Consider the following 25137-nt stretch of genomic DNA (forward strand, 5'->3'; position numbering starts at 1 on the left):
CACGTGCACTTGTGCATGTATAATATACATATAAACATGATAAACAGTGCATCAAGCCAGTAATTGGCTCATAAATCACTACCATTTATATACATATAGCATGTATTAAGATAGTAACTTATAACAGCTTTAACAAGAAATACGTTATGACATTGTATGTCGTCTCTTAAACATCTTGAAAAGTGTTGATGCTTTGTCATGTATATGAAATATAAACTTATCTTTACATCTATATGTTTACTTGTTTACTGCACCTGTATGTACTGCCGTGAGTAAGATACGCCAGCTTGCTGGACTTGGCATGCGGTAGTAGAGTTGGATTCACCGCTCCATGTATTTCTATCAGCAAATTTATTTCAAAACCCGTCAAAGAACAAACATTTAATATTCGGCAATGCATATATACGTGTGTGTGTGTGTGTGTGTGTGTGTGTGTGTGTGTGTGTGTGTGTGTGTGTGTGTGTGTGTGTGTGTGTGTGTGTGTGTGTGTGTGCGTGCGTGCGTGCGTGTGTGCGCGCGCGCGTGGTGTGTCAGTATGTGCGCGGTGTGTGAGCGAGTGTGCGTGTCTGCCTGTGTCTTTCAGATTTGTCTGTTATAGGAAAACACACTAATGTGTTACTCCTTCTCCTGGAGGTCATTCTTATTATCTCTGAGGTTGCCTTTTGATGTTTGATGTGTGTGTGTGTGTGTGTGTGTGTGTGTGTGTGTGTGTGTGTGTGTGTGTGTGTGTGTGTGTGTGTGTGTGTGTGTGTGTGTGTGTGTGTGTGTGTGTGTGTGTGTGTGTGCGTGCGTGCATGCGTGTGAGTGTGGTGACAGTGCGGAGTATGTGTTTGGTGGGTGGGGGTAGAGTCTGTCTGTTTGCCTGTCTGTTTGCGTCTATCTGTGTCTTTCGGATTTGCCTGTTGCAGCAAAACGCATGATTTGTTGTGTTTCTCTTTCTCCTGACAGTCATTTTGTATTATATCTAAGGTTGCATTTTGTGCGTTTTGTTCGTGCACTGCCCTAATTGATCCCTGATTAACGCTGGTCAGCTCTAGCTGAATCTATTCAAACTAGAAATGATGTGCCGTCGTTACAGTCGTGTCTCTCACATTAATTTATTTACTCAAAACTACCCACGGTGGTACAAAACTACAATACATAGAATTAACATTAGATAAACATACATAGACCAATTTAAGTCATGGTATACATACGTTTTAAAACTCAGGGAGATAGTCAATTTGTAAAATGACTTAACTGTTAAGGCGTTTTGTAAATTGCCTAATATGATATTCAATCATTTTACACATTGACTGTAACATATACACCACTGGACACTAAAATATGAAAAGTTAAATCCTCTTCTCTTCCTATGATTAGTGTACAGGTTTTTTCCTACACAAAGAAACATGGGTTGAACTCAAAGGCTCAGTCCAAGGGAGTGAGTGAGTGAGTGAGTTGGGTTTAACGCCGCTTTTAACAGTATTCCAGTTATATCACGGCGTGTCAGCTTAATGTGGGAGGAAAGCCCGAAGTGATGCAGGTCTCAGAGACGTTTACCACTTCGGTGAAACCCACGAGCACGGGAATGGTGCTGACAAACCTAGAAACATAATTGGGGAGAACCGGGATTCGAATCCACAATCATAGGTTTCTGGCGTGCCCAAGGGACGCAACTCTGCACAGAGAATCGCGGCGCCTTAGACGACTGGGCCACCCGTGCCCCCCAGTCCAAGGGAAATACTCGTAATTATTGGGGCAAAATTCTTGAGTGGCTCACCTCAACTTGGAAAAAAAGTTTAATTAATACCAGGCTCCGTTAATTATCATAAAGTTAAAATAATATTTACCAAACATGTACTGTGAGTATTGTTTTCGCGTGAGGGTTATACATATACTATTTACCCACCCTGAACAGAACATTCAAAACTAAATATACTCCTTTGTTAAAACTATTTGCTGTGCAGATGGAACAGCACAGCCAGACAAGGGGCTACTGGTACTTACTTGTCTAGTAACACCTGGGGGCTAGTGAGACGGAGTCTACAGGGCCGATACATGTACATGGACATACTCCAGCAGCACGAGGGCTGGTAAAAAAGTTCTAAGCCTGACTAACTTTCAAATATGCCGTAACAAAGTGAACAAGCCAATGTAGTACATTGTTTGAGGAGTTCATTGCAAGTGTATTTTGTCTGTTGAGACCGTTTGTATATTAGTGACAGCCAGTTGAACGTGATAGGGAACCAAATGGACAAAGAAATGGAAAAGAACGACCGAGCAGTCATCAAGTTTTTTTACTTTAGAGAAAGGTACTCCCCAAGAAATTCAGGGCCGCATGTCACAAGTGTATGGGGATAAGTGCCCTAGCTATTCCACGGTTAAAGGTTGGGCAGCTATGTTTAAGGCTGAAAGAACAAGCCTTGTTGATGACCCTAGGTCTTGACGTCCCTCAACTTCCATCAATGAAGATTCAATTAAGGAGATAGAAAATCTTATACTGTCAGATAGATGTATTACCATTGCTGAACTTGAGGAAGACACAGGTCTAAGTCCGTTGAAACTGTTATTGATGAACATTTACAGATGAATAAGATATCTGGTCGTTTGGTGCCAAAGTTTCTCAATTCTGATTTTAAGTGAAAAAAGAACTGACATTGCCAGAAGGATTTTAGAGCTACTTGGGGAGGATTTCGTCAAATACAAAAAGAGATTAGTAATTAAACAGGGGTCTACCACTGTGATCCCGAGTCAAAACGTCAATCCATGGAATGGCACCATTCCACTACTCCGGCACCAAAGAAATTCAAGTCTTCAAGATCAGTGAAGAATGTTATGGCCACTGTAATCTGGGATGCAAAGGGTGTGATCCTGGTTGATTACTTAGAAGGTCAAAAGACAATTACCGGTGCCTACTATGCTGATTTGCTTCATCGCCTGAGAGATTTTATAAAAAAAAGCGTCGAGGAATGCTGACTGCTGGAGTTCTACTGCTTCATGACAATGCCTCTTCTCACACATCTCGACTTGCAAAGGCTGCTGTGCGACAATGTGGGTTTGGAGAGCTCGCTCACCCTCCATACTCGCCAGACCTGGCATCAAGTGATTTCCACCTATCTCCTTCACTGAAATAACACCTTCGTGGAAAGCACTGTTACGACAACGATGACATCAAAGCTGCCGTGAATGAGTTTTTCAGGGTGGCTTCAGGAAGATTCTTCCTGACTGGAATTTGAAAGCTTCGCTATCGTTATGAGAGGAGTATTGGCAAAGCAGGGAGATTATGTTAAAAAAAACACTTTCACAAATGTTGGTTTGGTTTGTTAGGCTTAGTGCTTTTTGACGACATTAGTCTATAGACGGAGACATGCATGTTCACTTCGTACTCACCTGGGGCATAGGGTCACCGAGTCCGTCTACTACCCATGCGCTCTAAGAAGCATAATGTTCATGTGCCGCACAGTATCCAGAGGAAAATGCAACGATTATTTATCTCACCCTGTCTATTTTGTATAACATACAACACGTGAAACACGTCATGTGTAATGAAGGTCTTAGTACAAATACTATTTAACCTATCAAATATGATATGATCAGTATACAGTACACAGGGAACGGCCTCACATATAATAGTGCGTAGTTCAGATGTCGCCATATGATCCTTGTATCATGACGAAACACAGTTTAGGATTTCACACTGTTTTACGATTTTGTCTAAACCTCTCCAGAGCAGTGCATATTGAACCGAGTCGATGTGGTGAAATGTCATCCCGGATTTGAACGCACTTCGTGATACCACCCACATCAACATATCATATATCTACGTGGGAATTAGGAGATGGCATATCGATATGATGACCGAGTTGACATGTATTTTTATTGCTTGGAAGCACTTTGGGCATATTTATGCACTGAAGATGAATACGTATTGATTTACACCGTACACTTACAATATTTAACGTAATCTGCCGCGTAAAAGAAAGAATGTACCCATGTTTGATGGTGACTAAAAATGAAATAAACAACAGTTGGTTGTGCATTTGATAGAGGTATCATGTGTGTTTGATCCTCGGGTTTGCAGTGTTTCGGAGGCTGTGATCAGCCTTGAAATCATAGTTTTGAAAAAAATCAATCAATCAAAGATCAATATAATGTTTGGTCAAATCCAATGTTCATACATACACACACACACATACATACATACATATGCACTGACACATGAATATTTGAAACCTCTGGCCGGAGCTGTTTGATTTTCTGGAAATTGAAAACTAAAACAAGCTCTATTTATCGTCTAAATATGATCAATATTTGATATTTGGTTTCAATTTGAAGTATACGTGTCTAATGCAAATGCGTAAAACAACTTTATAATTAGCAGCTTAGTGTATGTAAATGCACTTAGGTACTGGTATCAGTTGTGTGGTCACCTGATCAAGATGTCTGTGTGTGTGTGTGACTTGCCCAGTGTACATATATCAACTGTGACAACACCATTGACACAGCGGTAATCATTAAACAACTACACGTGCATGTACATGTTGATGTGTACAAGGCAATAGACACAATGTTAGTTGATAATGAATCAAATATTTTGCCACAAAGAGTATTTACATATATTATAACCGCGGGATATTTCACAAAGAAGTGTTTATTTATCAAATATTACCTTAATTCCTTCAGGCGGAAGCATTAAATATTAATTTTAGATTTTAGCCCAATCAGATATATAGGCCGGCCACGTCGGGACTGTCGGGATTATGAATGGAGACAGTGTGGATCTGTGAGAGACAGGATATTTTTTCGGTCACCGCTTCGAGCCGACCAATTGTATTTAACAACATATTATATCAGCACATCCAGTTTGTGTCGCGAACATTTCATTTTGAGGGGTGGAACTCGAGAACAGATTTTCAAGACAATAATTGTGTAAATATTTACCCAAACATAGTGTGTGATGAAGGATAGTTCAATACTGTTTGTAGCAGTATTTCAGCCATACCCGGCCAGACTTTAGGAACACGGGGAATCAAACTCTGGTCTTCGGCGTTACGAGCTAATGCTCTAACCACTGGACTACCCCACCGCCCATGTGCGGTGTATTCACCCGAGAGTTCTATACGTTGGAACTCACTAAGAGGTTTGGTGTATTTAGGGTGTCACTTGTCTGACTGTGTGACATCATGTCTAGCCCAGACACGATGATTTGCAGGCTACTGTGATGTATCACCTCAGTATAAAAAACCATTCCCCACTCATACTGCGTTGTGTCACAGGTAGAGATCTCTTTATCAGGGAGCTTTGTAACATCCATAGGCATTGTTCCATCCAGACATATGCCACGTCTACAGTATTGTTTCATCATGCCTGTATCGCGCAGGCGCACACCCAGGATCGGTGTAGCTTGAGTTGTCTCCCCTGTTTGAAGCAGACGACCGTCAGTCATGGCACACACGACTTCTGTACAAGTTTGTTTTTCTGTTTGTTTGTTTGTTTGTTTGTTTAACGCCGCACTTAGCAGTGTTCCAGCTATATGATGGCGGTCTGTAAGTATTCGAGTCTTGAAAAGACAAGCCAATGAATGACATCATGAGCATCTATCCACACAATAGGGATACGAAGACATGCATCACTCAAGTCAGCCAGCCTTGCCACCCGATCCCGTTAGTCGCCTCTTACGACACGCATGGGTTGCTGAAGACCTGTTCTACCCAGGATCTTCACGGGTCACTTCTATGCAAGAGCTGCATTGCATCAAACTCTGTACGTTTCGTTCGTTGACAGTAACTATACCGTGAATAAAATATGCTTTGTGTATCGTTAGGCTACCCCAGTATCGATCACCAATTCCGATATGATATAGTGTATAATATAAAAGCTTTCAACATATGCGGGGCACGGGTGGCCCAGTCGTCTAAGACGCCGCAATTCCTTGTGAAGTGGTGCCTCTTGGACACGCCAAAAACTTATGATCGTGGGTTCGAATCCCGGTTCTCCACGATTTTAAGTTTCTAGGTTTGTCCGTACCATACCGGTGCTCGTGGGTTTCACCAAAGTGGTAAACGTCTAAAACGTGCATCACTTAGGGCTTTCCTCCCATATTAAGCTAACTCGCTTTGATATCACAGGAAAACTGTTAAAAGCGATGGTAAACCCAACTCACTCATTCAGAATCTATCAGAACTAATATTACGACATTTATAACTTCTTTGATAGGAATTTAGAAGTTGGAGTACTAAATAAGGATAAGAATTTACAGATGAACATTATTTATTGTAATAAAGAAGTTGTTCATCCATAAATTCTTATCCTTTCTTACGACAATTATGGCTGAACTTGTGTTCTGATGATAAAACAACACAAAAACTTGTCATGATAATGACGAGATGGATATTACGAAGGTTTTGTCATAAGTTCTGAGCCTCACACAACATTAATTGCGTAAAAGTGAAATCTTTTGTTGTGGACACTACGTGATTTCATCGTGGTGTATCCACAAAAACTTGAGTCAAGCCAGCAAGTCTTTGTGACAAGTCAGTACAATAAGCAGGGGTCTGTAACCTTTGGAACAATTTGAGGAGTGCAGTGGTCAAGTACTTGCGAAAAAGGGCTTAACATCAAACAAAAGTGACAAAATCATTTCCATAATAACAAGAAAGTTGTGTCTATTCTACGATTCCGACTGTCTCATAAGCATGTCTTTATAAATCACTATCAAGTGGTGATGAAACCAACGGTGTTACACGTCACATGCTAAGCCGAGTCAATTGCTGACCAGAAAAAAACACGGGAACATATGGGGACTTGCATCGGACATCATTTTGGTCACTGATCAAATTTCGAATTGTCCTCCACAAGTCTACCTAAAAATGTTTTGAAAGCTTTACTGAGGCCTTGAATATTGTAGCCTTGATCACACAGCGTTTGAGCAATAGTCGTATGGCGCTCATTGAAATCAGCGAGTGTACTTCCAAAGTTGTGAAATGTAGACACCAAGGGCTGGAGCTCCTGGAATATTGCTTGACATAAAGGTGTAGTTGACAATAGGAAAGTTGAATTCAACCCTCTTGTCATACTATCTTGTGGGGAGAATTTTGTCACTCTGAATCGTTATGCATAGATCTAAATATGAAACAGATGAAGAGGTATCACTGATCTCCTCTGGATCTACCTTATTCCTTGATGGATCATGGAGTACAGTTCTTCCTTAAGATGGCCATGTGGGATAGGGGTGTACAAAGTTGAAAAATCATATTGACAGAACTGAACCTGGTTCTTTCCTGGTATTGTAAAACGTCAAGTCAATCCTTTGAGTTTTTGAGAAACCATTGCCACATGGTATTAATTACACTTGTCTCAAATACTTTCCGTGAATATATAGAAAGGCATCCCTTGATTGTATTACGGATTATGGTTAATCTTTGAGACAGGGATTTGATGATAAATTTGTGGACCAAGTAATATATACCTCCTTGTTCCGGACATTAACATTTGGGAGTTAACTGACTATAAAAATCCATTTTCCACGCTGGACTTTTACTCAGAAATGAATCACTTACCTCGCGAATATTGACTTTTTTTTGAGCTTTTGAAAAGCCATCCATTAAGGTGTGAGTACAACACAAGGGTAGTATGCCCCTATCAATGCCAAAGTAAAGAGGTGGACAGCAGATGGCTTTGAAGACGACCCTCGTCCTAGATGGCTCAGCAACACCAGAAATGATCCAGAGAATACGTGACATAGTAATGACCGACCGGTGAATGACTGAGTGTCATATAGCTAGTTCAGTTGGCATTTGCCAGGAGAGAGTACACTCCATCATCATCGAAACGTTTGGCAATGAAGATAGTATGAAGAAACTCGTTTGGTTCTATAGTTAATGACATCTGATAAAAAAAACGCTCCAGGCACAACGTCTCGTTATATTAGTCTAGTTCTGTTTGAAGCTGATCCAGAAAGGTTCTTGTAACCGTTTTTTACTATTCCTGAGTCCAAACAAAATCGAAACAGCGGAAGCATTTGACATCACCACAACCAAACAAGCAAAATATTGTCCCATCAGCTTGAAAGTATATGTACCCCTTGTTCTAGAATGCGGAGGATGTCAGCAATGTGGATTGTATTCCGAAAGGCCAGACAATAAATGGAGCATACTGCGGGATGAAATTAAAACCAAGAGACGTTGGAAGCTGAAAAAGATGAGCTCTTCCATCAGGGCTATGCGCCAGTCCACAGGTCAATCATTGCCATGTCTCCATGAGTGTGTATTAAACTCCAGAACTCATTTCGACTCGAATGATGACCCCAAAGCAGATAAGGAGAACTTTTAGGACAGAAGGACATCGTTCCCAGAAGTGTGTCAACGTGGAAGGGGACATCTTTTTAAATTTAATAATTTTAAAGTCTTCAGGTCAAGTCTTTTATTATGAGGCTCAGAACTTACCAATCAACTTGATAAGCTGAAGTGATATTGAGAGTATAGATTTGTATGATTGTGATGTTAATATCACAGTCGTTAGGTCTTCGTTGTAGCTTAAAATATATGTTTCTGTGCAATCACTTTGGGATCGATACCAAACGCAGTCACTTCTTCGTCATAATCAATATGTGTCCGGTTGTGACTCTATTATGCATATTCAATTCTGAAAGAACAAAAGGAATTGGCTCCTTCGTAACTGAACCCTCAATACAGCGCTACTGAAACGGAAATCGTAGAAATACGAACACAAAAAAGCTTAATTTCCATTTTTATAGAATCATGTGACACATATGCTGAGCTAGCCTACCGGAAACAGCGCCATGTTGCACCTTCACTTCTGGTTGGCGACGTCAAGAACGACCACAACATCGTTGTTTCTGATTGTCCCATCATTATTGCTCACCAAATTGTCCCAATCATAACAGTAACACAGTGCCTATGAATAACCTAAACTGCCGGGCCAAAGAAACTATATATACTTGAAAAATGCATTTGACCAAAAAGGTATATATGTTATCAAAAGGTTACTAGGTTGAAAACAGTCGCCGAAACACTACAAACGTAAGGTCCAAAAATACAACTATGATACCCGTATCAAATATATCACCGTCGAATAACCATTTTTTGTTTGTTTAATTTATAGCCACCAGCTAACATGAATGTATACTTTCGTTTGCCCGGCAATTTAAATCAATTTATACAATGATGATCTTTGATGAAAACCTCCTCCCTCCCACCCTCCCTCCCTATCCTTTTCATCATGCCTACTAAACCTTCTCCATCTGTGAAGAATGTCTCCCCCCAATATTTCATTACCGAGACCACACGTTTCCATGAAAGTCGTTGCCTTGGCTTGGCTTCTTAAGCTCCTGCATGATGTCCTGAATCAGAGTCTGGTCGAGTGGGTCAAGGCTTGAATGGTATCTACTGACCACCCGACCGTCCCGCCCGATGAGGAACTTCTCCCAGTTCCAGTACACATCACCCACCCTCAGGGGCGTGTAAAAGATGTCGCTCGCAAACTGCAGGAATGTTGTGGGACAATATTTCTGAAATTAAAAACAATGAATAGGCTTAACGACGTGTCAGCTTAATATATGAGGAAAGCCAAATTAGGCGCGTGGCGTTAGACGTTTTACCACTTCACTGTGAAAGCAAGGGTCAAAGTGTTAGTGTACCCTATGCTATCCACACTTAATTAGGATGGACGACGGAGTTCGGGGTGGAACCTTTATTCACACAGCCAAGATGACAACCATAACAACATAGCTGTAATTAAGGAAGGCCCCTAAGTCAAAACAAACATAAATGCATGTTAGATTCATTAGACACTTTGGCTTACATCAAGATCATGCATACAACACTACCACTACATAATAATAATAATAATAATAATAATAATAATAATAATAAGAAGAAGAAGAAGAAGAAGAAGAAGAAGAAGAAGAAATAAATTCACGTCACATTTATCCAATTGAAAATAATTAAATAACACATACCATAAATGAACAGACATTACAGTAGTGCAAGGCTACTACAATCAAGTTAAATGCTTAGGAATTCAATATTACGTTTTACATGATATTGACGTGAAACAATAAATATTACCCTAACCCTATCGATGAGATAAGTGGCAATGCCAACGACAACCATGAACTATTACATGCATTGTTGCCATTAGTTTCATGCAATAGTAAAGTAGTAATTGGTCATCAACTTCACTGTTATCGACAACGTTCTACTACTCCTCTATTAAGGAAGAGAATTTATGGATGTCAACTTCTTTATTATGGGGAACACAACGTTTCGGAGTATATGCTTACTCCTTCATCAGGCATATACTCCGAAACGTTCTGTTCCTCATAATAAAGAAGTTGACATCCATAACTTCTTTTCCTTATGTGTATCACTTCTAAATGCCTTTCCAAGACTTACTTCTCTACTAATCGCAAAATAACACAGAATTGTCCTGTACCGTTTACCCTTTCGACATATTTTGACCTTTCGCCAACGATTTGTAATGCCGCTAGGACGATGTGTAAATTGGTGTCATTGTAAAATGGTCATAAAAATTTCTTTGGTCATAAATACACCCTAGGTATTGTAGTCCTATTTTCCGAATGTTTCCTGCTCATATATGCCCATTTAAGTTGCCACAATGTAATAAGGCGTGGAAGCTATCAAGACACGTAATGGCAAGGCACAATGGGTGAGAAGGTCTAACTGGGTGTACTAGTGGGTGTACATTATGTATATCGAATAACGAAACTTGTCCATCACTTGTAACTGTAACTATTGACAACCAACAGACTGCACACCAAACAGCACGAACGACACCAGGAAAGATCAAACGTTGTCGACTATCAAAATATAAGTGATTTGTTTTTCCATGTTCACTGTTTTCCTCTGTTCACTACAGAGCTGCTGCTAATTTGTGCATACTATTATTATTCTACTGGTATTTGTAATACTGGTTTTCTTTTTCTTTTTTCTTTTTTACATTTATCCAATACATCACTCCAGGGTACATTTAGAAGTTGGAGTACGAAGTAAGGATAAGGTATATGGATGAACAACTTCTTTATTACAATTAGGAGCGACGTTTCGGTGTAGGTTCTAACGCCGTTATCAAGCAACGGTGTTATAACCCACACCTAATTGTAATAAAGAAGTTGTTCATCCTTAAGTCTTATCCTTACTTCGTACTCCAACTTCTAAATGCCTCTCATAGAAGTACATGTACATGTACGTCACTTGTTCGAACCCACAATCATAGGTTTCTGGCGTGCCCAAGGGACGCAACTCTGCACAGCGAAACGCGGCGCCTTAGACGACTGGGCCACCCGTGCCCCCGGTGAAAGGTGAACGAATATATAAACTAAATACTAAATTTATATAAACTAAGTAATTACATGCACAGTGAGCGATGGTGGTTATTCGTGGTGTGAAAAACATCAATGTCGCAAATGTAGCATGTCATGTAATTAGATGCATATTGAATGTTTTTTAAATGCATGTACATTGTATGTGCATGGCTACTTCTATCATGGATGTTGGTGACGTAGTTTTTTCTGTTACAATTAATTATCAAAATAAATGATTCTCATGAATCGCCCGCTCCAAAAATGCCCCCCGTCCCTGATATCATTAATCACCTACTGTCAGAAAACGACTTTTTCAAGTCAGATTTCGTTCTTGCACCAGATTCTAACTTTTTGCAAAGCTCACACTTTCCACAGTGGGCGTGGCCAGAAGAGCTCACGTGGTGCATTAGAATTAAGCTTGGTTTAGTATTGTTGTAACCCACTAAAAACATCCCCCTTCCTCCACCAAGTCAGTTATAAACAAAGCATGATAAACAAGAATATTTTTTTATCTGACTTTAGGTTAATTAGTTCCAAGGTAGTCTTGTATAAACTCCCTGATATGGGTTTTGTGTCCTTTAACAGACGTTTTATCCCTTAAGTGTATTAAGGATGTACGAACATCTGCACTATCAAATCTTACCTTTAGATACGTATAGAGAGGGGCCTCCTTGTCTCCATTCACGTCGACCTTCTCCAGGAGAGGAAAGTTAGGCTCGAACCCGCCCCCAGGTCGAACATATCTGACACCGTTCATGATTTCAGTACCATTGGCTCCAGGCTCCTCCTGAATAATACATAATATAGGAGCATTCAGGACCTAGTTAGTTACCATTCTCCGATATAAATAACAAATAAGGAAAAACCTTTCATTAAATATTAATCTATAAAATGTGAGAAATGATGTTTTACGCCTTGAAGAAGTCAGTGAGTGAGTATGGTTTTACGCCGCTTCTAGCAATAATCCAGCAATATCACGGCCGGGGACCCCAGAATGGGCTTCATGCATTATACCCATGTCGGGAATCGACTCCGGGTATTCGGCGTGATGAGCGAACGCTTTAACCACTAGGCTACCCGACCGCCCCACGCAGTGAAGAAAGAATGAATAATGCACTGTGTATACATAATAACCCTAGCGCTGGGCAGTAAGGGGGTTAACTGAGGACAGGTTAGCTCAGATCGCCAGTATACTGTGTCTGAGCGGGGTGTCCATGTTAAACTGGGCTTGGTATCACAGTGGGCTAGCACTGTAAACTCGGCATTACTCCAGACAAGAAAAAGCTGTCACACACGTGCATGCAAGTCGCTATGAAAGTACAAGAATAGTGGACGCGACGTCATATTTTCCCATCCAATTTCACCTCATCTCCAGCGGGTGTCGTTTCGCAGTCTACGAGTAGTGAGTAAGAGTTGGATTTAACGCCGTTTTAACTCTATTCCAGTTATATCACGGCGTGTCAGCTTGGTGTGGGAGGAGAGCATCAAGTGATCTAGGACTCAGACGTTTACCTCTTGGGTGCAGCCAACGCGCACGGGCATGGTGCTGACAAACCTAGAAACATTATCGGGGAGAACCGGGATTGAAACTCACAATCATAGGTTCCTACCTTGCCCAAGGGACACAACTCTGTACAGCGAATTGCGGCTTCTTTGACGACTGGGCCACCCGTGCTTCCCAGCCGTAGGAGTAACAGATAGTTAGATATTATCATACGGACTCATTTTAATTATGTATCATCGGTCACGATTTATATTGATGGCTATGTACAGTTTACTTTACAAATAGAGATACATCGTACTATTTTTACGACTACCCGCTTAGAGGTTTTCTTGGTGGTTATGTTTAAAAAATTAATGCATTAACTATTTTTATCCTACTATGCACATTGAATTTTCGAATAACCCTTAGCGAATTAAGTTGTTTTACTGCATTGTCATCTCTCAAAAACAAATCTAAAATGGTTTTTTTCTTTATTTTGTGGTCACGTATGTATTGATTCAATCAATCTCCTTTTCCACAATTTATCGTTGTAATACACAAACATGTCATGTCGGAATAAATGGTGAGGAAAATTAACTTTAATTATGTTAGTCAGGACCGTTAAGTTTATTGATTGAACAGTTATACATTTCAAATACTGTCCCACACACTTCCGTACATTACCGTTATCTGCTTGATTAAAAATATCATTGTTAATACAAAACTATCAAGTGCTGTATCCGAAATCGGATGTTGACTACGATAACCGTAAGCGCCGATGTATTTAGTCTGACATATGACAATTACATAGTGATAATACTAAACTCAAAACACCTGAACATCGATACCCATACTTTCCTCCCCAAAACTTGTTTATTTACACACATCGCATGATTAAATAAACGTCCATAAACACAAGGATTTGTGATGTTTGCTGTCTGAGGGAGATGGGTAAATATTCCCGATGTCAGTATTGACATTCATAATTTCTCTCATGCGCTGCGTTTCCTATTATCGATCTCATCGTAAATTACCGGGTGGATTACCTGGGCGGTTAGATTACAATGCTTCTGTTATTATGCTCACAGACTGCAGAATTCCTGTATCGTTAGTCTAGCCTAATGATACACCTGGTCCCATGGGTAACAGAAAACTATGCCTTGCGCGTGTAAAGGTCCTTTTATTTTGTTAATATTGAAAAATTAGCGTTAAATCATCGACTTAATAAATTCTGAACATTTAAAAAGCACGTAACGCTTATTGGCTAGCCACGCTAAAAAACGGATACAGTAAATTACAAACGACAATGCCAGAGAGTTTTCGGTCTCAATTCCATAGGAGGGAGGGCAAACAAAATTTTGATGAAGGTTTTATGAATATACATGTGTCACTGACTCCAGGTGACAGAAAGGTACACAACTCCTGCTCTACTGGTAGCATGAAACAGTCAAAAATGAAATTGGCTTAACACATTTAACGGGATTCGAACCAGTGTCCTCGTCTTGACGAGCGAAGCTTCAACCTCTCTGGAGGCCACTCTGTCTTACCATTGTATCTTGGGCCTATTGCCTACAATACTGAATGAATAAAGCTCCAGATATGATTGTATAATGTTCATTAATGATTAATGATATTTTAAATATGCATATGAGACATCCCATGTATCATGATGGTTGACACCGAGATTTGGCTTAACACATTGTATCCATACAGGGAGTCGAACCAGTGTCCGCTCCATGTCCCTATATGTTAAATACGGTGGCCCATAAGGGACATGGAGTCTGTTTTTCAATATTTTGATTTTTCATTTACTGTTATCGTAACCTTTTTGCAAATTAACACGATTTGTCAGACAAATATGTGATAAAATTTGCAAAAGGTAATGATGAAAGTAAGTGAAATATCAAAATATTGAAAAACAGACTCCATGTCCCTTATGGGCCACCGTAGTTCACACATGCCCAACAGTAATCATCCCGATAACGGAGTTTCCGGAATAACGAGGTTCGAACTAACGAGGTTTCACTGTATCATGAAACGAATTCCCACCTTGCCGAACTGGTTGCATGGAAAACCGATTATACGTAATCCAGGCGAACCAAACTTCTGCTGGAGTGCCTTCATGCCGTGGTACTGTCTGGTCCATAGTCAGTATGTGGCGACGTTGACAATTAGAACGACGTCACCGCTGTAGTGATCAAGCCTCACCGTCCTCTGCTTGTACACATCGCGGAATTTGTAGTCATAGATGGTCTCGTTTGACCCTGGGGGCTGTCGGCACGTGACTCGAGATACGCGGTCCGTGGGGTTCAACTGCCCCATGCCCGGGACAGCGCCCCCGAGGACCGTCACAAGCAGAGCGACGAGCGGGTTCATCTCATGCCTGACCAGTGACCGATGACGGGGACGGCGTGGAAGGGTTAATGCATTTATACCAGGATATCATGGGTGGACATTTAGCCCTGGCACGCGTGATTGGCAGTCGTGCAGCATGGGATATTAATGTCGCGCGAGGCTGGTGGTATTAACGTTAAAACGGTGGCGTTGATGTCGTTGACGTCATATGTTTGGACAATTTGAGCAGTGTTACAAGATGCGTCATTCACTTTGGAAATATGAGGCATGATATGTTTTAAACCAACCGACACTAGTAATCCCGGGTTATTATAGTGAGTGAGTGAGTGAGTGAGTGAGTGAGTGATAAACAAATTATAAATGATTGTCCTATTATTAGGACAATGTTTTGAGGGAGACAAGATTAGAACGGCCAACACGGTGTTCTGCGGGGGCGGGCTTATACCAAGAAACCAGCAGTATGAAATGGTCTTTTTCCAAGGTACCGATAGTTAGGGGCGGGCTGTGATCATAACAATATTAATATGGAATGGTCTTAAACCAAGTTACAGATAGTACGGGCAAGATACTGGTAGTATGAGGTGGGCTTATAATCGAGGTATCGGCAGAACGGGGTGGTCTTAAACAAAGACAGCAGGGGGCTATACTAAAACACTGTCAGTACGGGATGGGAGGGATTTCCTATGATTATTTATTACCAAGTCACCCGTAATGGGCTTACATTGGGACAACGGTAACTTAGGGCGTGCTTATACCAAGACACTAGCAGATTCAAGTAGTCATACCAATAACCACCGTCCTGTAACCTATAATATGTTATTTCCATGATAGAGTTAAGACCATATACGACATCGACACGTAAACTAAGCTTATTTGGATTGAACCGACTGGTGAGTATTCAAGCGGAGGCATTGTGAGGAAATGTGTTCTTTGTTCACAACAAAATAGGAGTATATTGATTATCATATATGTTATTCTTACGTCCAACGTAAGTAAGTCTTCAAATCAGTGTCTAGTGAAGTGTGTTGAAGCGTCCCGCATTACTGGGGGTTATTAGGTGGAAGAGATGGATTGCTAAATAAAAGATACTTACAGCTACTTTCTTGATTGAATGTGACAATCGAAATCTACTGGATATTTAAACCAGCTACGATATTCATCATTTGATGTCAACCACCTTGATATTGATATTTTCATAATGAAACCAACCCATCCTAAATGTGTTTTCTTGTGGTGATGTATTGACTTGCCTTGGCGTGTGTGTGTGATGGGTGCCACGGGCAGGACAGGCCACGCTCACCTTTTCGCGAACACCTGGTATCATCACTATTTGATAGTGATTCATAAACACATGTTTATGATATAGTCTCAACCGTACAACAGACAGCTTTTAGGTTCATGGAAATGGTTTTCTCTCGTGTGGTACTGTACAATAGTGCATTATTGCATAACGCTGTAAAATATAGGGCTATGTAATATGCTACAATACTAAAATACGTGATAACAGTGTATGAAGTAGTTATACTGATATTTGAAATTATACTGTAATATGTGATCACATTGCTATATGTGACAATACTGTTACGGATGGTAATACGTGCGCTAACACAAGGCAATATGACTTGTGAATACGACTGCAGCATGTGATATTATTGTAATATATGTTAGGGATGTTATCTGTGGAGATACACTGAAATAAAGCACTGCCTTCCATTCAGATCTTGTATCTGACTTTTCCTTTAGCCGAGGGGTTATCTAACCGAAGGGTGCCATGACATTATGTGAAACGTATGTATGAAAATCAAAACGGTAACTTGGTTGGTTGGTTTGTTGTTTAACGTCGCACTCAGCAATATTCCAGCTATATGACGGCGGTCTATAAATAATCGAGTCTGGACCAGACAATCCAGTGATTGATATCATGAGCATCGATCTACACAACTGGGATCGATGACATGCATCAACCAAGTCAGCGAGTCTGACCACCCGATGCCGTTAGTCGCCTCTTATGACAAGCATAGTCGCCTTTTGCGGCAAGCATGGGTTGCTGAAGACTAAAAAAACGTAACTACATAAATTATACGTGGAACACGGAAACGTGATGCATAAATTGCTGGGTTTTTTTCGGTTTGGATGATCACTTCGTTATTTTTCTTATTACTTGGGACATGTCAGTTTTCTCATCAAATAAAGATTCAACCGTGCAAACTGATCGTTTTTATCCAGAAATACATCTTTACTCTAATCATCGTCTTGTCGTCAGTGCTTGTAAATTTGAACACATCACAGATATCGATCAGGCGGTAGATAAATATGATAACGTATTGTTCATAACATGTTCCTGGGTCTATGTAAATAACTCGTGCTCTTAAACTAGTATACAGGATGTCCTGTGAGGCGACGTGGGACTAACATGATGGAAGGAGTACTGTATATGGGATGTTTGTCTTATAACGTTATTGTCCCAACATAAAGCATTTAAGACCGCGATTGATCGCAACGAAGGGAAGCAAGTAGTTGTTGATGTCATCATGTGACCAAGGCAACAGCTTACTGTATTGCTCCAGCTCTTGAAACAGCTATTGTGTTCCTCCAGCATCAACAAGCCGATCAGCATCACTCACAGACGATCAAACCAGCATCAATACAGATTTTCATACCTTAGGTGATACCAAGAATATTATCACAGCTCAAGCATAATCCTTTAAATTGCCAGCATAGCTGGCGCATGCATATTGGGCGCTATGTTTAGAGCTGTAAATTGTTGATGTAGAAAGCAGCTTACAAAGGTGACTTCTTGACAACCATATGACCAGCGACATCAAGCGCCATGGCATGATTGCTGTATTATATCGATCGTTCTGCTCCCTTGGGGATATTTTGTCATTTCGAGCAGTGATGTTGTTCGAAGGAACAAGATTAAAAGAATATAACAGAGGAAAATAAACTCGTTAATCAATTCCGTTTGTTAGGATGACTGCGAACACTGTTCTAATGGGGCTGGTTGTTTTCGTGTAGTTGAGCCGACGGTGCTTTGTGGGATTGAAGTTAGGTCGGTGGTGTTTGTCCCGTGTAGAGTTTGGCTGTTAATGGTGTCAGGGCATTTGCGGTCAATACTCCACACAGCGTGAAGACAAGTTGTTGCAGAACCGCTCCATCAGTTGGCGCCGACGTTCTTGATTATTGACTATTTACAAGTCTGTTTTATAAGTGGAAAATCAATTCATAATCAATACCAAATATTATTACAGAAATAGACTTTAGTAACTTTATGCCAATCCCGTGGAAGTAACAATTAGCGTAATGTCGGACATTGCTTCAATACCTTGCACTCAAGAACTTCGACCAATGCTGTTATCTTTTTTATATAAATGAAACATACCGTCACAATATTAATAATTCATGTTGTGTCTTTAAGCGAGGAATTGTCAAGCTCTGCTGGCATTGGTAAGGTCACGTGAACCAATCAGATATCAGTCATATCCAGTGACGTCACCAATTCACCTGCCTGTACCCGTCTCGCCCTCAACCCTGCAATACTTACTTGATAATGTGCAAATGGCGGACGGGGCAATGATACTACTTCTTGTATCTTTGGTAAGTACGACTGGAATATTGAAGTTATTTTTTTATACGGATAACGTGTGAAGTGATGTGCAGTAATAATACGTACTATTTTTTTGTAGGTACTACAAGCAACTCAAGTCCAGTCCGCAAGTAAGTAGAATAGACCGCTGTGCTCCCACGGGATATGTAACTGATGTTTAAATTTTGTCGCGATTTAATTGTGGTGCAATGGTTGACATGTGTAAATGTGTTCAGTGGAGCTTCAACAATGTTTTATGACCTAATTTCTACGTTCTTGTTGATATCGTGTGATGTTTTAAATGAACTGTTTACATACATCACGTATTTAAAAAGAAATTACAAATTATAGTAATTCTGACTTGTCATTAAAATATATGAAAAATGAAATATAGCTAGTATATTTAAAATATTGATGTTCCTGTCTATGTCTTATTAATGGCTTAACATGACAGATTAACTATAGTAATAAAAGAATTGACTGTTCTTTAACTTCTTTTTAGTAGAATATATGAATACCAAAGTAAAGGACTTACTGAATATACAGAAAAGTGGTAATATTAAAGTAACTTTTAGCATTGAAGTAACGGATAGGACGTATACTTTTCTGTTATGTATACCGTTATATATATATACCGAGAAGATATCTATTTTCTGTATCTTTCTTTTAAAAGAGAGACGCGAGAATGATAATCCTTAATGCATTTCTAGGAATATGTTGTTTTTTCTAAAATAACTTATGAAAGATTGACTAAATCTTTATGTGATAGTAATAAATCGTTGTTAATTTCCAAATCTTTCATAATTAGATATACAACTTATGATATAATATGCCACCGACAAAACATTAAGGGAACTCTTGATTTGAATGTAGCTGTCGTTGGGGCGTACATTTACAATACGGTGTAGCTTTGCATCTGAACACAACATCTAATCATAACGAAATTTCCCATCACGCATTGACAGTACCTGCTGCACTTTCACAAAGAAGCCAAAGTACATGCGCCTTTGGGAGAACTCACAATCACTGATACAACTGAGCTAAGCACTCGCTTAAAACTGACTCTGAGGCAGTATCTCAATGAACAGACAAAATTGTGGGTTCGATAGAGGGTGGGGAGTTGGGGGGGCGTCAATATCCCAAGTTGCCCAAATGTTTGTCAAATCAAAAAGTGTGCCATTTCTTGACTTTGGGACAAGCACCGTCAAACGGGTGGGGTTATAATGAGAAGTGGGCGTGGCAGGCCTAAAAAACACTAAGTCAAGATCTTGTCATGACATTAATTGCACAACGCAATAGATTCAAATTTGCTCCTGTTATCAATAGAGAATTCCGTTAATAAGAGGTAGGCGAATTTCGTCATCTGCAACCGTTCCCAAACGACTCTATGTTGCCCGCCTGAAAGCAAGGTGATCTGTGAAGGGTGTGACTCTAACAGCTTACTAAAGGCTGTACAGGTTGTGATGGGAGGGCAACACGAGGGACGGGCTGTGCGCCAATGGTGTTAAACCATGTTGACAGGCGAATCAAGGTTTTGCCTCCGATTCACAGATGGCAGAAAACGTTGTTGGTGACGTAGCGGCGAGCTCAATGCCAGGGCAACAATTCTTGACCATGATCGATATGGGGCGATCGTCATGGTGTAGGGCCGTACCACACATGACAGGCTAGCTGATTTATTGTGAATGGATATTCGAATGGCCAGCAATATTTTGACGAAATTAATTTTACGGACATTTATCGTCATTACACCTTTTTTATGATTTCATCTGATCCTATATTGTTTTGTCGGCATATATTAAACGCATCACCACTGCAACTGTTTGTAGATGTAATTTTGTATTTACATAAACCACCTATGTTCTATTACAAAGTCAGCTGAACTGACATATAAGTAAATCTTCAGTTCCAGAGAAAATTGACATATGTTAATACCACTATTCTGCAGCAAACTTTACATATGGAATCGGTTATTCTGTTACATGGTGCGAAATGTAACATAATGTTGCATTAATGCTAAATGAACATGGGAAAACCACAATTAGTATTTCTGTTGCAGTTGTGTTGTTTGGGTTTTGTATATTTGTGAATTATTAAGTGAATATTAGTATCCCTTTCCTAATCCTCTTATCAATCTCTTCATTATTGTGTTCACCTATTGAGTGTTAGGAAGGCATGTTAATCGCAGTGCTAAATGCATAACTTTTGAAAAGTAGTGCAAGTACTGATCATGATAGCCATTTCCTTTTAATTTAGACAACAAGAACTTATAGGTTCTTTTCTTCCGGGATATCTTAAATTTCACATTTCCTCTTCGCTCTATATATAGTTCAATCTTTCCCCTTCACCATATAGTTTCACTATTCCCCATCGCCTTAAAGTTTCACTATTTGTCTTCTCCCACAAGTGTGGCGTAGCCTCGTGGTTAAAGCGTTCGTTCGTCATGCTAAAGACCCGGGTTTCTATTCCCCACATGGGCACAATGTTTGAAACCCATGTCCGATGTCCCCCGCCGTGACATTGCTGGAATATTGCTAAAACCGGCGTAAAACCATACTCACGCATTCACCCTCCAACAAGTTTTACTATGCCCCTTCGCCTTAACGGTTCAGTATTTCTCTTAGCTATTTTGTGTCAAGATTCCTCTTCGGTCTAACGCTCGACTATTCCCCTTTGCCCTGAAGTTTCACCATTTCTCGTTGCTTTGTTTTCACTTATTCCCTTCGACATAAAGTTTCACTTTTCCCTTTGCCCTAAAGTTTCATTATTCCTCATTGCCCCTTAGCTTCGTGATTCCTCATCGCCCCTTAGTTTCATGACTCCTCATCGCCCCTTAGTTTCATGACTCCTGATAGCCCCTTAGTTTCATAGCTCCACATCGCCCCTTAGTTTCATGACTCCCGATAGCCCCTTAGCTTCGTGATTCCTCATCGCCAATTAGTTTCATGACTCCTGATAGCCCCTTAGTTTCATGACTCCTGATAGCCCCTTAGTTTCATGACTCCTCATCGCCAATTAGTTTCATGACTCCTGACAGCCCCTTAGGATAGCCCCTTAGTTTCATGACTCCTCATCGCCCCTTAGTTTCATGACTCATCATCGCCACTTAGTTTCATGACTCTTGATAGCCCCTTAGTTTCATGACTCCTTATCGACACTTAGTTTCATGACTCCTCATCGCCTCTTAGTTCCATGACTCCTGATAGCCCCTTAGTTTCATGACTCCTGATAGCCCCTTAGTTTCACGACTCCTCACCGCCCCTTAGTTCCATGACTCCTGATAGCCCCTTAGTTTCATGACTCCTCATCGCCACCTAGTTCATAACTCCTCACCGCCCCTTAGTTTCATGACTCCTCATCGCCACTTAGTTTCATGACTCCTGATAGCCCCTTAGTTTCATGACTCCTTATCGACACTTAGTTTCATGACTCCTCATCGCCTCTTAGTTCCATGACTCCTGATAGCCCCTTAGTTTCATGACTCCTGATAGCCCCTTAGTTTCACGACTCCTCACCGCCCCTTAGTTCCATGACTCCTAATAGCCCCTTAGTTTCATGACTCCTCATCGCCACCTAGTTCATAACTCCTCACCGCCCCTTAGTTTCATGACTCCTCATCGCCACTTAGTTTCATGACTCCTGATAGCCCCTTAGTTTCATGACTCCTGATAGCCCCTTAGTTTCATGACTCCTGATAGCCCCTTAGTTTCATGACTCCTGAGAGCCCCTTATTTTCATGACTCCTCATCGCCCCTTAGTTTCATGACTCCTCATCGCCACTTAGTTTCATGACTCCTGATAGCCCCATAGTTTAATGACTCCTCATCGCCACTTAGTTTCATGACTCCTGATAGCCCCTTATTTTCATGACTCCTCATCGCCCCTTAGTTTCATGACTCCTGATAGCCCCTTAGTTTCATGACTCCTCATCGCCCCTTAGTTCCATGACTCTTCATCGCCCCTTCGTTCTAATATTTCCCTTCGGCCTAAGGTTTCAACATTTATCTTTGCTCTGATGTTTCACTATTGCCCTTCGCCCAATTAGTTTCAACATTCCTCTTCCTCTCAATTTTCACTATTTCCCTTCGCCCTATTAGGTTTCACAATTCCTCTTTGCTCTCAAGTCTCACTATTTTCCTAGCCTTCGCCCTATCAGGTTTCACTATTCCTCACCGAGTCGAGTCAGGAGGCGTTAGAAGATGATACTTCTTGTTACCACGCCTAGGGATGAAGGGTTGTAAAATAAGGATGTGGTTTCCTTGTTAAACTGCGGCATGGTATCTCAGTGAGCTAGTCCTCTAAAATCGGTATTAATCCGGGGCAATCATAAGCAGCTACACACACACAAAATCTAAATGTCCAAGTGAAAGTGCTGAAATCACACGCTCAGTAATCGGCTTCCAAAAGAAACTTATTTGCGGGCCTTTCCTAGGTTCATTCTCAGGACGACGACCCCTTGTGTCGTATGAAAACAAATTAGCAAAAAGTGAGGTCGTCGTCCTGCGAATATTTTAATCCGCCAATCTAGTTAAACAATGGGTATCGAGTGTTATTTTAACAACTCGAGCAAGTAAAAAAGTGGAAATGGATTTGAAACGAAAGATGAAAGATGATGTAAAAGTCATGGGCAATTAGGACTAAAGCTACCGACGCAGCGGCGACAACTGTTTTTATTGGCTGATATGTTTTGCAGCGTTTATCTATCTTGTGTTTCTTAGTCTTTATAATATACTGTTTTTGCTATATCTGTTAATCCTACAAAAATAACAACATTGCATACATTGTTGAACGTGTGAAACAACCTTTGATCTTGACATTGTGAATAATTAAAATAACAATTACCATCCTGTTTGGGTAATAAAACACACGCTGCCCGCGGCACTATTCCACACAATAAATACCCATTCAGGGATTAATCCCCTGAGTAAACAACTGAAGGCAACTTCAGTGTTGTTACTTCGTGATATAGGGGCGGTCTGGTAGCCTACTTGTTATAGCGTTTGCTCGTCACGCCTAGGACCCGGGTGCGATTCCCATCATGGGTATAATGCGTGAAACCCAATTCTGGTGTCCCCCGCAGTGGTATTGCTAAAATATTGCTAAAAGTGATAGAAGTTTTGGACACGGTTAACAAGTGGGTGAGCAGACAGAAAAAGGCTTAATGTATGCAATAATTCGAGGCTGAAGCAGGCCGATAGGACGTCTGCCCGATAATCATGATCGTTGAAATTGCGCAGCGCGTCTAACACCGGGAACCTGTTTAATCCAAGTAAGGGGATCCCCTCAGTGGTGGAATGTTTCGTTTCGGGGACGATTTCGCCTGTCGTTTTTTACCGTCTGTTTTCCGCTAATTCCGTCTTGTTTTTGTTTTCAATTAAAGTTTGGTCAAGCATTTGTGATTAAGTATGCCCTAAAGTATCAAAAGATGCTTGTTGACTCTATTTGCCCTTTAAGACATCATATTATAAATATACATTTGGAAAGACATTCGAAATTATCAACATAGTGTTAAGCTGTGATATTCGAAGCTTTGTTTGTTGTTTAACGCCGCACTCAGCACTCATATTCCAGCAGTATGACAGCGATCTGTAAATAATCGAGTCTGGACTTTCACCATGACGTAGTGTAGGAGGGACAAGTCTATGATTTGCCGCCACAGATAATTAAATTGCAGCTATATCACGGTGACAGTTAAATAGTGAAATCCGAATAGCTGTACAAATAGTGAGTGAGTGAGTTGGGTTTAACGCCGCTTTTAACACTCGGTATTCCAGTGTCAGCTTAATGTGGGAGGAAAGCCCAAGTGAGTGAGTGAGCATGGTTTTACGCCGCTTTTAGCAATATCCTAGTTATATCACGCCGGGGTACACCAGAAATGGGCTTCACACATTGCACCAATGTGGAGAATCGAACCCGGGTCTTCGGCTTGACGAGTGAACGCTTTAACCACTAGGCTACCCGACCGCCCCGAGGAAAGCCCAAAGTGATGCAGGTCTCAGACGTTTACCACTTCGGTGAAACCCACGAGCACGGGTATGGTGCTGACAAACCTAGAAACATAATCGGGGCGAGCCGGGATTCGAACCTACAATCATATGGTTCTGACGTGCCCAAGAGACGCAACTCTGAACAGCAAATCGCGGCGCCTTAAACGGCTGGGCCACTCGTGCCCCCTGTACTAATAGTTGGTTACGCTTGTGCGTTGGCTTCTCGTCAGCGATGTATTATTTATGGCAAAGAAACATATCAAAAGCCCGTATTCGCGAAAAATACGACACGCGTTTTTGTATCTCCATGACATAATCGCGGTAAATCACGCAGACCGCAGCAAATAGTTACACGCTGCGTAATTCACTGTGTCAGGGTCCACTGAAAATGTGCCGGGTT

At 40.8% G+C, this 25137-nt stretch overlaps 1 protein-coding gene and 1 pseudogene across 1 annotated transcript in view; one reads left to right on the plus strand and one right to left on the minus strand.

The window, feature by feature from the left end:
* Positions 1 to 9274: 9274 nt before the first annotated feature.
* Positions 9275 to 15185, minus strand: LOC139468995 (glutathione peroxidase-like; annotated as a pseudogene).
* Positions 15186 to 18686: 3501 nt separating this feature from the next.
* Positions 18687 to 25137, plus strand: part of LOC139467976 (polycystin-1-like) — a 62571-nt gene continuing 56120 nt past the window's right edge. Inside the window, exons 1-2 of the mRNA XM_071249600.1 lie at positions 18687 to 18761; positions 18851 to 18881. Coding sequence (XP_071105701.1) covers positions 18723 to 18761; positions 18851 to 18881 — 70 coding nt within the window. The 5' untranslated portion in view covers positions 18687 to 18722. The remainder of the gene's footprint in view (positions 18762 to 18850; positions 18882 to 25137) is intronic.

This window comes from Haliotis cracherodii, unplaced genomic scaffold, assembly GCF_022045235.1.
Source record: "Haliotis cracherodii isolate W230 unplaced genomic scaffold, xgHalCrac1.p SCAF_2, whole genome shotgun sequence".
NCBI lineage: Eukaryota > Metazoa > Mollusca > Gastropoda > Lepetellida > Haliotidae > Haliotis > Haliotis cracherodii.